At 39.2% G+C, this 14,058-nt stretch overlaps 1 protein-coding gene across 1 annotated transcript in view; it reads left to right on the top strand.

Moving 5' to 3' along the window:
- Positions 1-3,681: 3,681 nt before the first annotated feature.
- LOC127441626 (probable G-protein coupled receptor 158) overlaps positions 3,682-14,058 on the top strand; it is a 111,158-nt gene continuing 100,781 nt past the window's right edge. Inside the window, exon 1 of the mRNA XM_051699243.1 lies at positions 3,682-4,852. Coding sequence (XP_051555203.1) covers positions 3,951-4,852 — 902 coding nt within the window. The 5' untranslated portion in view covers positions 3,682-3,950. The remainder of the gene's footprint in view (positions 4,853-14,058) is intronic.

The following is a 14,058-nucleotide window of genomic DNA, read 5'->3' as shown; positions in this document are numbered from 1 at the left end:
CATATGACATCAACGCTGAAACTTAATTACCTTTTCGAAATAATCCTTCAGACAAGATGAACTTGAGTCATGACAGTGGGGTGCTAACATTTTCAGTTCCACTTCAATACACATGTCAGGATAATTCATGAATATTCATGTGTGCTCTGCCCACTGGAACCAAATATCTCAGGAACTGAATATATTGTAACACCGGAGAGCATAGGAAGAGTCTAGATGTATAGGAAGAGTCTAGATCTGTTAACTATTTGGCGAATTTGTTAACCTGCTTATTTTTGTTTTCTGGTAGGTTTGTTGAATCTGATATTGCTTGTCATGCTTTAATGGATCGAACATTACCTACTCATGTGTTTACGATCGCGATGTGTTCATAAGTTGCTGTTTTTGAATGTACTGTTACGTGTTTAGTAATATTCATGACTCCTGATTATTTTATAATATTTCTACAGTTTTGAGATTTCCCTAAGTTTGTGTCTCAAAATTTGTGTGTGCTGCTTTTTTCTCATTTCTTTTACCCCAGTCGCAGAAATGCACAAGTTATCACTTTTGTTGTTCTTTTAGCAGATAAAAGTCTGTTTAAAAGCCACTGTAAGTACAAGTTACTACAAGGTAGTTCCTCAATAAATGTATTATCATTTCTTGTTGTTTATGATATACCGATTTCATAACAGTAATATTAAATTGTTTACCGTGTAACCATCTCTCTATTGTAACTTTACTGCTAAACAAACAATTAAGGAAACGTACTATTGTAATTGTTATATAGCATATTTTTGCATATTATTTTCATGTTCAAAAAAGTATATTTCATCCCCATCATTATTGAATCCTCTATGTATGTTTTTAGTTTACGGTGTTATTGTGTGCAGTGCATAATTAAGCTACTCCTTTAACACTTAGAAAGGGAAACTCGTTTAGAAAACTCTACGTTTCTTTTAAACCTCCTTTAAAAATCTAACTGTTATGTAGTATTTTAGGGTTTTTAGGGTTTTACACGAATAATCAGGAGAAATAAACACATGACAAAATTAGTGACTTTCCTCTGCGTCAGCATCTGAGTGCCATTAACATTCTGAAGTAGTGAGCAGTGTCCCCTAGTGGCTGCAAATCTTTTGACACATTGGATATAAATTATTTTAATTTAAAACGACAAATGGCTCAGGCAAATAAATTGTTAAAGAAATTACTATCAAAAATTAATTAAGTACAAAAATGAAGGAGGCAGATGTGGTGGGATGTGGTATGCCTTTAAAAAAAATGTAAGGTGTTACTAAACAAAGAGATTTTTGTATTATTATTTGCTGTTTTTCAAATATTCATTAGGGAAGAGACTTAGAGAAGGGGAAGAGAAGGTTGGAAAGGCTGCTGGAAAGGGCAGAGAAGAGATTCTTGGTAAGAAAGGGGACATATGATTGCAACAAGACAAGTGCAGTCCTTTAAGGAAGGTTATCTCATTTATTTGCTTTTAACATGGTTTGCATTGTTTAAAAAAGGATGCCATGGTAAAACAGAGCTCAAAGGTATAAAAATGTGGAGTTTGTCATTCACACTGGGCCGTAGCCAATGGGGAGAAAGATAGTCTAACGAAACATCAACTGACATCACAATCTCAAAGCCGGTATATACAGTGCTGTGGAAAAGTATTTGCCCCCATCCTGATTTCTTCTGTTTTTGTGTATATCTCATACTAAATTGTTTCAAAAATTCAAACAAAGGCAATCTGAGTAAACATACAATACAGTTTTTAAATGATAATGTTATTTATTGAATCAAAAAAGTTAACCAATACCAACTGGGCCTGTGTGAAAAAGTATTTACCCCCTTAGTTACTAAATCCCCAAATCTAGGAAACTGTATTCATAATGGGGTTCAGCTGGACTAGACACACCCAGTCCTGATTACTTCCAGCCCTGTTCAATGAAATCAACACCTAAATGGAACTTTTTCACCAGCATGAAGTTGGCTAAAAGGTCTCACCCAGTAGCACACTATGCCAAGGTCGAAAGTAATTCCAGAAATAATGAGGAAAAGGAAGGATTACAATGCTATTTCAAAGGCTCTGGGACTCAAAAGAAACACAGTGAGAGCCATTATCTCCAAATAGTGAAAACTTGGCACAGTAGTGAACCTTCCTAGAAGTGGCCAACCTTCCAAAATTCTTCCAAGAGCATAGCGACGACTCATCCAGGAAGTCACAAAAACTCCAAGGACAACATCCAAGGAACTGCAGGCCTCTCTCGCATCAATAAATGTCACTGTTCATGACTCCACTATCAGAAAGACACTGGGCAAAAATAGCATCCATGGAAGAGTGGCGAGACGAAAACCACTGCTAACCCAGAAGAACATTATGGCCCATCTGATTTTTGCCAAAACACACCATGATAATCCTCATACCTTTTGGGAGAATGTTCAATGGACTTGTTAGTTGAAAGTGGAACTGTTTGGAAGACAGGGGTCCCATTATATTTGCATAATCAAGAGAAACATCATTTAAATTAAAATAATGTTAATAAATATATTAACAAACCAGAATAACTAAATGCAACATTTATTAAATAAACAAATAGTGAGATTTCTGCAACCACATAACAGATTTGAAAATAAGCACAACTGCCCCTTGAGAGTGCCAAATTTCCAGAATTTAGATAAATAGATAAAAATACAGACTTTAAAGGCCAAGATTTAAAATAACTGGTCAATCATGTCTTAAAGGAATAGTTCACCCAAAAATGAAAATTCTCTCATGTGTATGACTTTCTTTCTTCTGCAGAAAATAAACCAAGGTTTTTAGGAGAATATTTAAGCTCTGTAGGTCCATACAATGCAAATGAATTGTGGCCAGAAATGTGAAGCTCCAAAAAGCACATAATGGCAGCATAAAATTAATCCATACGACTCCAGTGGTTACACCCATATATTCAGAAGCAATCCAGTCAGGTGAGAACAGACCAAAATATAACTCTTTTTAAAATCTTGATGGCAATCATGGTTTCAAGCTCGATTACACTTCCTAGTGCCATCTAGTGGTAAGCACTAGGAAGTGTAATCGAGCTTGAAATCATGATCGTGCCTAGTAGAGACTGCAATGGCAAGATCTACAGTGAAAAAGTTATACTTTGGTCTGTTCTCACCCATAATGGATTAGATTGCATCACAAGTCATAGATTAAACCACTGGAGTCATATGGATTACTTTTATGATACCTTTATGTGCTGTTTGGAGCTTCAAAGATTTGGTCACCATTCACTTGCATTGTATTGACCTACAGAGTTGAGATATTCTTCTAAAAAAGTCATACACATTTGAGATGGCATGAGAGTGAGTAAATGATGAGAGAATTTAGATTTTGGGTGGACTATTCCTTTAAAAATGTTTTCTTTCATTTATGTTATGCATTTGCAATAATGTATAATAATGTAACGTATGATATAATCGATTTTTCCAAAAAAGATATTACGGAACGGAATGCCTAATATGCCAGAACATCTACTACTATCTATTGTGCTTTCAGCACTGGACAGCTCCCCTTCCTCTCTCTTCACACCACCCAATTGCACCAGATTGACAAGAGAAACATCCATTCACACGTCTCGAATACAGTAATGAGGGAAAAGGGGCTTTTGAAACCATCGTTCCTGCGCAAGCTTTGAGCATTTGTTACTGATGGGTCTAGTGAACAGTACAGTAACCTACTGGAGAAACGATGCAGTGAAGGAAGATATTTTTCACTCTCAAAACCACATTTGTGAGAGGAGAGACATTGCTTTGTGAGGAAGATGAGCTTGACAATAACAGACATGTCAGCGCGTTAAGCGCATGGTGCCAAAGAATGCCAGAGATCTAGACATGTGGGCGGCGAGGATGGTGTGTGGATTATTCCTGAACCATTAGAGTTCAGCAACTTTGGGAATGCACATTTAACTATAAACCGAGAGTTTAGGTTCTAAATGGTGTGTGCTGTGAATTGTCATTTGCGTCGAGGTATGGGCGCATTCCTTCTCTACCTCCTTCTGCAAATGGGAACTGCGAAGGGATCAAGCTATGGCTACGTGGAATGGTCAGAGAGCGACAAAGACCCTGAAATCAAGGCAAAATATCTTGTTTACAGCACACCCAATCCCAGGGAGTCGCCGCACCAACATCCGACACTCTCCAACAGCCCCTCCATCACGGAGCAAACCGTGGTGGCGCATAAGATCGAGGAGGATCTGCCGCGTGTGGTCACCGCTTTTCTGCACACGGGGGACTCATCCACCCTCGAACATGTCAACTGTTCTCGACGGTATGAGTTGAGCAGCCTCCGCGGTGGAGCTCATGCCGCCTCGCATTACCCCCTCCATAGCATCCTCGACACCATGGCGCACGCCACCAACTTCCTAAACATGCTTTTACAATCCAATACGTCCAGAGAGCAACATCTGAGAAGGGATATCCAGTGGTACCAAGCGCTGGTGAGGAGTATGTTGGAAGGGAATCCTAAAATCCATCGGGCAGTGGTCACATTTCACACGGAGACTCTTGAGGCGCCTAGTCCACAGGTCTTTTTCCAGGCGACCAGAGCCAAGAACCAGATCATTCTTCAAGATTTCTCCAGCACCGCGCACCATCGCCTTAAAAACAGGACATCTGAGTCCGAATGGTACAACGAGTTTAAGGACCGAAAGAGACCCCACCTACTCAAAAGTCGAGGAGATTCAGCAGCTCATAGCGGATCTTTTCTGGACAGGAGTCATGTCAAATGGTCTGCTCCCTATCTGGAGTGCGAGCACGGGAGTTTTGTACCACACTGGCTTTTAACGCTCTCCGCAGGTTTTTATGGCTTGAAGAATAACACAACGCTTGAGTTTAGGTAAGATCAATGCACTTTCCCCAAATAACTAATTAGACTTTGTAATTTACAAACTCCAGTTTATATGTATGTATGATGCATCTTGTTTCACCCAGCAAAATCAATCAGGTTTTAGTTTTAAAAGGAAAACATCTTGGAAAGCTACTTGCTGGAGGGACCTCATGAAGTAATTCCAGAAGGTGCCTTTGGTTGGCACTTCTTCTGATACAAAAGTTCAAAAGCCTTTATTATTATTAGGCTAGTCACACTAGGACATTAAAATGTTTAAAGAAGTTACAAATATATATATATATATATATATATATATATATATATATATATATATATATATATATATATATATGTCAGTAACTGCACACTGATGCATTTCGGCAAACAGCCTTCTTCAGAGTGTGTCAGTACCCAACAGGTCACAGGTGTAAGTGGAAATAACTACTCAGTGAATCCAAGGAGATCCAAAACCTTTAAAGGTACCTCCCTTATTTTTAGACATCACAAGATCTTAATAACAAAAATACAAACATACATACAAAATAAAAAACATTTCACCACATGTATGTATTAACAAATTCCAGCCTTCATCCTTCAAAAATTACAAGTTAGGAGAAGGGAAATATGTTTACAGAAATGGGGTCAGATCTAATTCTTCATTCAAACCAGGGAAAGTGGTGGCCTTTAAATGAAAGATCCATAAAACCTCTCTTTGTAGAAGTCTTTGTAGTCTATTCCCCTTCCTAATAGATCCACACACTGTTTCTAAACCAACAATTTTTAAAGTAGAAAGGTTTGAATCATGTACAGATGCATAATGCATGGCCATAGGGTAATCTTTGTTTCTTATGCGGACTGCATTCTTATGATTCCACAGCTTATCTTGCAGCCTACGCTTAGTCCGGCCTACATAGAGCAATGGCAAGGACATTGAAGCCTATAGATTACATGTGTACTCTTACAATTAATAAATGATCCAATAGAAAACTCTTTGTTAGTAAACATCAACAAAAGACTTTGTCTGGATTACATTGTCACAATGGTTACAATGTCCACGTTTAATCGCAGGCAAATAACTTCTTACTACTCTGTCCTTAATGGTAGGGGCTTTTCTGTAGCTGACAATTGGAGGCTCCTGAAAAATTTTACGTAGACTTGGATCACTTTGGATAATTCCCCAGTTCTTGTTGATTATCCGTTTAATATGTTGTGAAGCAGTACTGTATTCAGTGACAAAATATTGTCACATAGAGATTTTACTCTTTTCTTTTTACATGTATTTCTTTTTAAGTAGATCATCTTGTTGTAGCTGTGTCATTGTATTCGAAGCCTGATCCAACACTTTTTTTTTGTTGATATCCTTTGTTCTTAAAGCGGTTTGTCATATCTGTAGCATGATGTTTTTTTTTTTTTTAATCCCCTTTTCTCCCCAATTTGGCATGCCCAATTCCCACTACTTACTAGGTCCTCATGGTGGTGCAGTTACGCACCTCAATCTGGGTGGCAGAGGACAAGTCTTAGTTGCCTCCGCTTCTGAGATAGTCAATCCGCACATCTTATCACGTGGCTCGCTGTGCATGACACCGCAGAGACTCACAGCATGTGGAGGCTCATGCTATTCTCCGCGATCCACGCACAACTTACCACACGCCCCACTGAGAGCGAGAGCCACTAATTGCGACCACGAGGAGGTTACCTCATGTGACTCTATTCTCCTTAGCAACCGGGCCAATTTGGTTGCTTAGGATACCTGGCTGGAGTCACTCAGCACACCCTGGATTCGAACACGTGACTCCAGGGGAGGTAGTCAGCGTCAATACTTGCTGAGCTACCCAGGCCCCGACTCTGTAGCATGAATTTTAAATTCTGGATCTTGATCACATATGCGTCTCAGTCTTGGAAACTCTCCCAGAGGTGTATTATCCTTCAGATGTTTTGGGTGAAAACTCTTTGCATGAAAAATGGTATTATGGTCTGTATTTTTTTTTTTTTTTTTTTGAAGAGTGAAGTGTGAAGGCATCTGTCTTGTTCCTTGTGAATAACAAGATCTAAAAAGTAGATTTTTTCAAGGCTCAATTTGATGCAGCTCTTTGCAGAATTCAGAAAAGCATGAAAACTTTGTTATTCCGTTTCATTTCCTTCAAAAATCATGAAAATGTCATAAATATATCTGGTCTACCATTTTATATTATTACAAAAAGGATTTACAGCAACACTGAAGACATGCTCCTCCTCCCGCAGTCCCAAAAAGGGGTTGGCATAATTCGGCGCAAAATATGCCCCCATTGCAGTGCCTTTGATCTGTTGAAAGAAGTTATCTTCAAACAGAAAAACATTGTGTTTCAATGTCCATTCTGTAAGTGTTTAAGTGAAGTCTGTAGTAGGAATCTCATGCACTGATCTGGATCTTAAGTAGTGTCTTAAGGCATCATGATTAATATTAGTATACAGAGCCTCCACATCCATAATCACCAAAAAAGATACAGAGTCAATAGTTTCTTTAATTTTTTTGATCACATTCATTGTATCTTGAATAAATGCCGGAAGAGTAGGTTTAATGGGTTTAATGAAAAAATCGATATATTGTGTAGATGGTTCTAAAAGACTTCCATTATTGGAGATGACAGGACGTCCAGGAGGCTTAGTCATGTTTTTATGGATTTTTGGCAGCATATAGAAACATGCAATACTTGGATTTGTTACATAAAGGAATTTGAATTTGTTATCCGTAATCCACTTATTTTCTCTTGCCTCAATGAGTAAAGATAACAGTTCTGTTTTCATCATCTCAGTTGGATCACATCGTAAACGTTGATAGATATTCTTATCCTTGAGTTGTCTATTCTTCTGTATACATATTTCTGCTCCATAATACTACTGCTCCACCTTTATCCGCTGGCTTAATCACCAGATCTATGTTATTTGCTATAGAGATCAGCGCCTCTTGCTCTTTTCTTGTTTGGTTCCTCTTTACTGGTGACAACTTTTTTTAAAAGAAGTTCAACATAATAATTAACCTTTTTGACAAAAGTGTTAATTGAAGCATTCTGTATGGGGGGCATAAAAAATGATTTTGGTTTAAACATGGAGCGAATAGTTGAAGATTGTCTCCCAAAGCAGTATCAGATGTATATGTTGTTCGTCCATACCATGCTCTCAACTGGAAATTCTGATGAAAATGAAATAGATCTAATTTAGTTTTAAACTCTGTCGTTTCACTCATCGGGGCGAATGAGAGACCTTTTGATAGAACCTGTACTGCATCAACCGTTAATGGAAAACCAGATATATTTACTACACTGTACAGAAATAATTACTTGAATCTGCTCTACTATAAGAAAAGTAATCATCATCACTACTGGTCAAATTAAAGGAGACTGAACATTCAGTGTGCTGTGTCCTTCTTGGGGCATACCGTCTCTGCTTACTGTGAGTAGCTCTTTTCTAGGTGTAAACCCTTCCATCTTTTAGGTTTGAGTTTTATCAATTCCATTACATAAATTCCAGAAGGATACTGGTAACATCGAATTTAGTTTGTAATAATTCACTGATTCTTGAGATAAGGGACAAAAATGTTTTAAATCTTAGTTTTTATTGTATTTTTTTTAAATACTAAATTAATTTAAAATGGATATACAAAGTCTTAGTTAACTAACCATGTAAGGGAACATGATCTATAATAGTGTTCAGTAAAGGAGTTAAGTGATAAAATATATAGATATATTTTGTTTCTTTTTTTCTGTTTTCACACTATTCAGAACATTCTGACAGAGACAAAATTTAATATTTTTCCATCTTAACTATGTGTTGTGCACTGGAGCCATTTTCTTTTCCCTTAGTTAAAGCTACCTCTCTTACCTAAACTAAAATGCTAAAATTATTCCACAATTCTTAACAAAAATTATCACAATTGGATGACAGTGTTGACATGTTGAGGCTATGACAGCAGAGTTTAAAATAAAAAAATAAAATAAAAAATATATAAAACTTACCAGACCACGTGTCCTACTGTTGCATCCACCATAAGCAGGAAGTAGCAACAAGGTCTTCAGAGTTATAACTGAACATGACATTGTCTGATTTATTCAGATGCAAAGTGAGGACACAACTTTGATAGGCATTTTTTTTTTTTTTATGGAAAAACTAATTTAAAGTTTACTTTATGCATTGTTTGATATCTTTCAGATCTCTTCCTTTCATCTTATATTTATATTAATAAATTAGGTGCATTTTGAAACACTTTATTTGGCAGTGTAACATTGTGACCTCTCGCTGAGGACAGGTTAAGTTACATGTGCTTCCGAGTATAGAGCATGCATTTTTAAACAATTCAAATGAAATTATTTAAAAATATAAGAAATAAATTCCCTGAGTATACATTTCTTTTAGATTTTACTTTTTCAGTATTTTTATTATTATGAATTTCTTGATTTTTAACATTAAGATAACTTTTGTGTGTAAGACATGTTTTGTCCCTTCTCTCAAGAATCAGTAAATTACAAATCAAATCAAATCAAATCAAATCACTTTATTGTCACACAGCCATATACACAAGTGCAATGGTGTGTGAAATTCTTGGGTGCAGTTCCGATCAACATAGCAGTCGTGACAGTGATGAGACATACGCCAATCTACAATAAACATCAAATTAACACAACACAATTTAAACATCTGTTATACATAATTAAACTCGACTTAAAACATCAAATTAACACAGCACAATTTAAACATCTGTTATACATAATTAAACTCGACTTAAAACATCAAATTAACACAGCACAATTTAAACATCTGTTATACATAATTACACAACTTAAAACATCAAATTAACACAACACAATTTAAACATCTGTTATACACAATTACACTCAACAATATACAATAATAACATACATTGCACAGTATACAATATGCTGTTTTTGTTTTTTGTTTTTTTTTTTTTTTTTTTGTTTTTTACTATATAGATACTATATAGATACACATTATTCAATAAAAATTAAAATATATATGAAAAAAGTATATATATAGAATGTACAGTATTGTACTGTATTGACATTCAGGCTGTCGGTTGATAGTCAGTTGTTAAGAGAGACATAATATAATGACAGTAATATAATTTATGACAGTCCGGTGTGAGATAAAAGAGTAATAAAGTGCAGGGATGATGTATTTTGATCGTGGGAGATCAAGAGTTCAGAAGTCTGATTGCTTGGGGGAAGAAGCTATCATGGAGTCGGCTGGTGCGTGTCCTGATGCTGCGATACCGCCTACCTGATGGTAGCAGTGAGAACAGCCCATGGCTCGGGTGGCTGGAGTCTCTGATGATCCTCCGAGCTTTTTTCACACACCGCCTTGTATATATTTCCTGGAGGGAGGGAAGCTCACCTCCGATGATGTGTTTGGCAGTTCGCACCACCCTTTGCAGTGCTTTGCGGTTGTGGGCAGTGCTATTGCCGTACCAGGCGGAGATGCAGCCAGTCAGGATGCTCTCCACAGTGCAGGTGTAGAACCGTGTGAGGATGTGGCGGTTCATTCCAAACTTCCTCAGCCGTCTCAGGAAGAAAAGGCGCTGATGAGCCTTCTTCACAACGACTTCAGTGTGGACGGACCATGTGAGTTCCTCAGTGATGTGGACACCCAGGAACTTGAAGCTGCTGACTCTCTCCACTGGTGCCCCATTGATGGTGATGGGACTGTGTTCTCTGTCTTTTCTTCTGAAGTCCACCACAAGCTCCTTTGTCTTACTGACGTTGAGGGAGAGGTTGTGCTCCTGACACCAGTGTGTCAGAGTGTGCACCTCCTCTCTGTAGGCTGTTTCATCATTGTCAGTGATCAGACCTACCACCGTCGTGTCATCAGCAAACTTAATGATGGCATTGGAGTTATGTGTTGCCACACAGTCATGTGTGTACAGGGAATACAGTAGTGGGCTGAGAACACAGCCCTGCGGGGCTCCAGTGTTGAGGGTCAGTGATGAGGAGATGTTGCTGCCTATTCTAACCACCTGGCGTCTGCTTGACAGGAAGTCCAGGATCCAGCTGCACAGCGAGCTGTTTAAGCCCAGAGCCCGGAGTTTCTCATCTAGCTTGGAGGGCACTATGGTGTTGAATGCTGAGCTGTAGTCTACAAACAGCATTCTCACATAAGTGTTCTTTTTTTCCAGGTGGGAGAGAGCAGTGTGTATTGTAGATGCAATGGCATCATCAGTGGAGCGGTTGTTACGGTAAGCAAACTGCAGCGGGTCAAGATTGAGTGGTAATACAGAGCAGATGTAATCTCTGATTAGTCTCTCAAAACATTTGCTGATGATGGGGGTCAGAGCAACAGGACGCCAGTCATTTAAACAAGTTATTTTCGATTGTTTTGGAACAGGCACAATGGTGGATGTTTTAAAGCATGTGGGGACTACAGACAAAGAGAGGGAGAGGTTGAAAATGTCCGTAAAAACACCAGCCAGCTGGTTCGCGCACGCTCTGATGACGCGGCCCGGAATGCCGTCTGGACCCGCGGCTTTGCGGATATTCACCCGTCGGAATGATCGGGTTACATCCGCTACAGAGACGGAGAGTGAACTAACCTCTGTAGCTTCGGCCGTGAGAGCTCTCTCCGCGAGGGCGGTGTTATTTCCCTCGAAACGAGCATAAAAAGTATTTAGCTCATCTGGGAGAGAGGCAGCGGTGTTCATGGCGGAGTTTTTATTCCCTTTAAAGTCCGTGATGATGTTAATTCCCTGCCACATGCTTCTAGAGTTGGTGGTGTTAAACTGTCCCTCAATCTTACTCCTGTACTGGCGTTTTGCTGTTTTGATAGTTTTTCGGAGGGCATAACTGGCTTGTTTATGCTCCTCCGCGTTCCCGGAATTAAAAGCGGAGGTCCGCACATTAAGTGCTGCGCGAACATCGCTGTTGATCCACGGCTTCTGATTCGGATAGATTCGCACAGTTCTGGTCGGAATCACTTCCTCTACACACGTTCTGATGAAGCACATTACGCTATCAGCGTAAAGCTCGATGTCGTCATCAGAGGCGGACCGGAACATCTCCCAGTCCGTGCGATCAAAACAGTCTTGTAGCGTAGAGTCTGATTGGTCCGACCAGCACTGGATCGTTCTGAGGGTGGGTGCTTCCTGTTTCAGTTTCTGCCTGTAAGCGGGCAGAAGCAGAATGGAAGAGTGGTCCGATTTTCCAAATGGTGGGCGGGGGAGGGATTTGTAGCCATCCCGGAACGGAGAGTAGCAATGGTCCAAAACCCGGTCCCCTCGTGTGTTGAAACTAATGTGCTGGTGATATTTTGGTGCGACTGATTTTAAACTGGCTTTATTAAAGTCCCCGGTCACAATGAACGCGGCCTCAGGGTGCGCGGTTTCCTGCTCACTTATACTCCCATACAGTTCCTTGAGTGCCCGGTCTGTGTCGGCTTGTGGGGGGATGTACACAGCAGTGATAATGACCGCTGTGAATTCCCTCGGTAGCCAGAATGGTCGACACAGAAGCATAAGAAATTCCAGATCAGGAGAACAGAAAGACTTGATAGAATGTATGTTCCTCTGATCGCACCAGGATTTGTTGATCATAAAACATACACCACCTCCTCTAGTTTTACCTGAGAGGTCTTTCGCTCTGTCCGCTCGGAGCATGGAAAACCCCGCGGGTTCAATGGCTGAGTCTGGAATCTCCGCAGACATCCAAGTTTCCGTAAGGCAGATAACGCAGCAGTCCCTCGTCTCTCGTTGGAAAGAGATCCGCGCTTTCAGCTCGCAGAGCTTGTTATCCAGAGACTGAACATTTGCCAGTAGAATAGTGGGTAGCGGGGGTCGATTTGCGCGGCGTCTTACTCTGATGAGAACGCCGGCTCTGTTTCCCCTTTTCCTCCTGCGTTTCCGCGGCCGTGCTGCCCAGACAAAGGGCTCCGCTTGCGTGTTTGTAAACAGCGGGTCGGCATTGAGGAATGTGAAGTCCGGTTTACGGTGTGAGATCGCTGAGCCAATGTCCAAAAGTGTTTGTCTGTCGTAGACAATAAGGCAGGCAACATCCAAGACAAGAAACATAAGAATTGTAAACAAAACAAACAAACCATTGCTAAGTTGTGTCGGAGCTCGCAACGCAGCAGCCATACTCGGCGCCATCTTGAGTTACAGTATGTCATTATAAAAAACATTTTAAAATAGCTAACAGATCAGTTGTTCACCTACATCCATATAGGCTTTAAGGCAGAGGCTTATCAACCTTTATATAATTTTTAATTTATTAACAATTGTAAGTAGTTTTAAAGGAGATATTGGGAGTGGAGACAGGAAACAGGATGGGAAAATGTATGGGGCAAAGGGGGGATTGAACCTGGGTCGTGCATACAAGGAAAGCATATCCACAGCAACATTTAAGGGTGCAGAAGCCACATTTAAGGGTGCGGTTTGTCATTAATTTAGTTTCAGACTATTTGAGTGCAAATAGCGGCACTGTGTGGCAGTCACTCTGTAAATATAAGACAACATTTAGGGCTACTGCAATTGTGAAAGTTACAGTTTCATCAGAATTCCCCAATATTATTTTCATACAGCAATATTTAAAATTTTGAGCATCTATCTATCGACCTATCGATCGATCTATCTATCTATCTATCTATCCATCCATCCATCCATCCAACCATGATAGATTAATTAGATGCCAGTCAGTATGAAGTGTAACTCTCAAGCAGTGCATCTGACAAATTTTATTGTGGTCACACTCCTGAGGTTAATCTTTTGGATTATTGTTAAATAAAACATACAGTAGCCTATTTGTTCCTTTGCTGATGACAATAAGCCAGCTATCACCCAAACACAGCATCAGTTCACAAACCCTGATCTAAGAAATTTCAAAATCAATTAATGATTATAAATTAAAAAAGGTGCTGGCTGCACTGGCTAATTTAACACATCTTGAGTTTTTAGCTAGTTTAATTGTACATGTGACATTTGTTGATACTTATGATACTTAACCTCTGCACGCAATTGTTTTCCAAAAATCATATAAATTATTGAAACAACCACATAAAATATAATTGAGGAAGGACAACATTTTTAGATAGAAATACAGTTAGTGATTGTGAACCATTTTAAAGCATTTCATGACTTTCAACATTGCAAAGTGAATGTAAAAAGGAATTATAGTAAAAAAAAAATTTTTTTTACAATGTTGACTGTAATCTACATGTAATAGCACTGTATGTGCAGCCAT

The sequence above is a fragment of the Myxocyprinus asiaticus genome, chromosome 5, assembly GCF_019703515.2.
Source record: "Myxocyprinus asiaticus isolate MX2 ecotype Aquarium Trade chromosome 5, UBuf_Myxa_2, whole genome shotgun sequence".
Taxonomy (NCBI): Eukaryota; Metazoa; Chordata; class Actinopteri; order Cypriniformes; family Catostomidae; genus Myxocyprinus; species Myxocyprinus asiaticus.
Note: the sequence above shows the minus strand (reverse complement) of the source record. Positions and strands in the feature narration are given on the sequence as shown.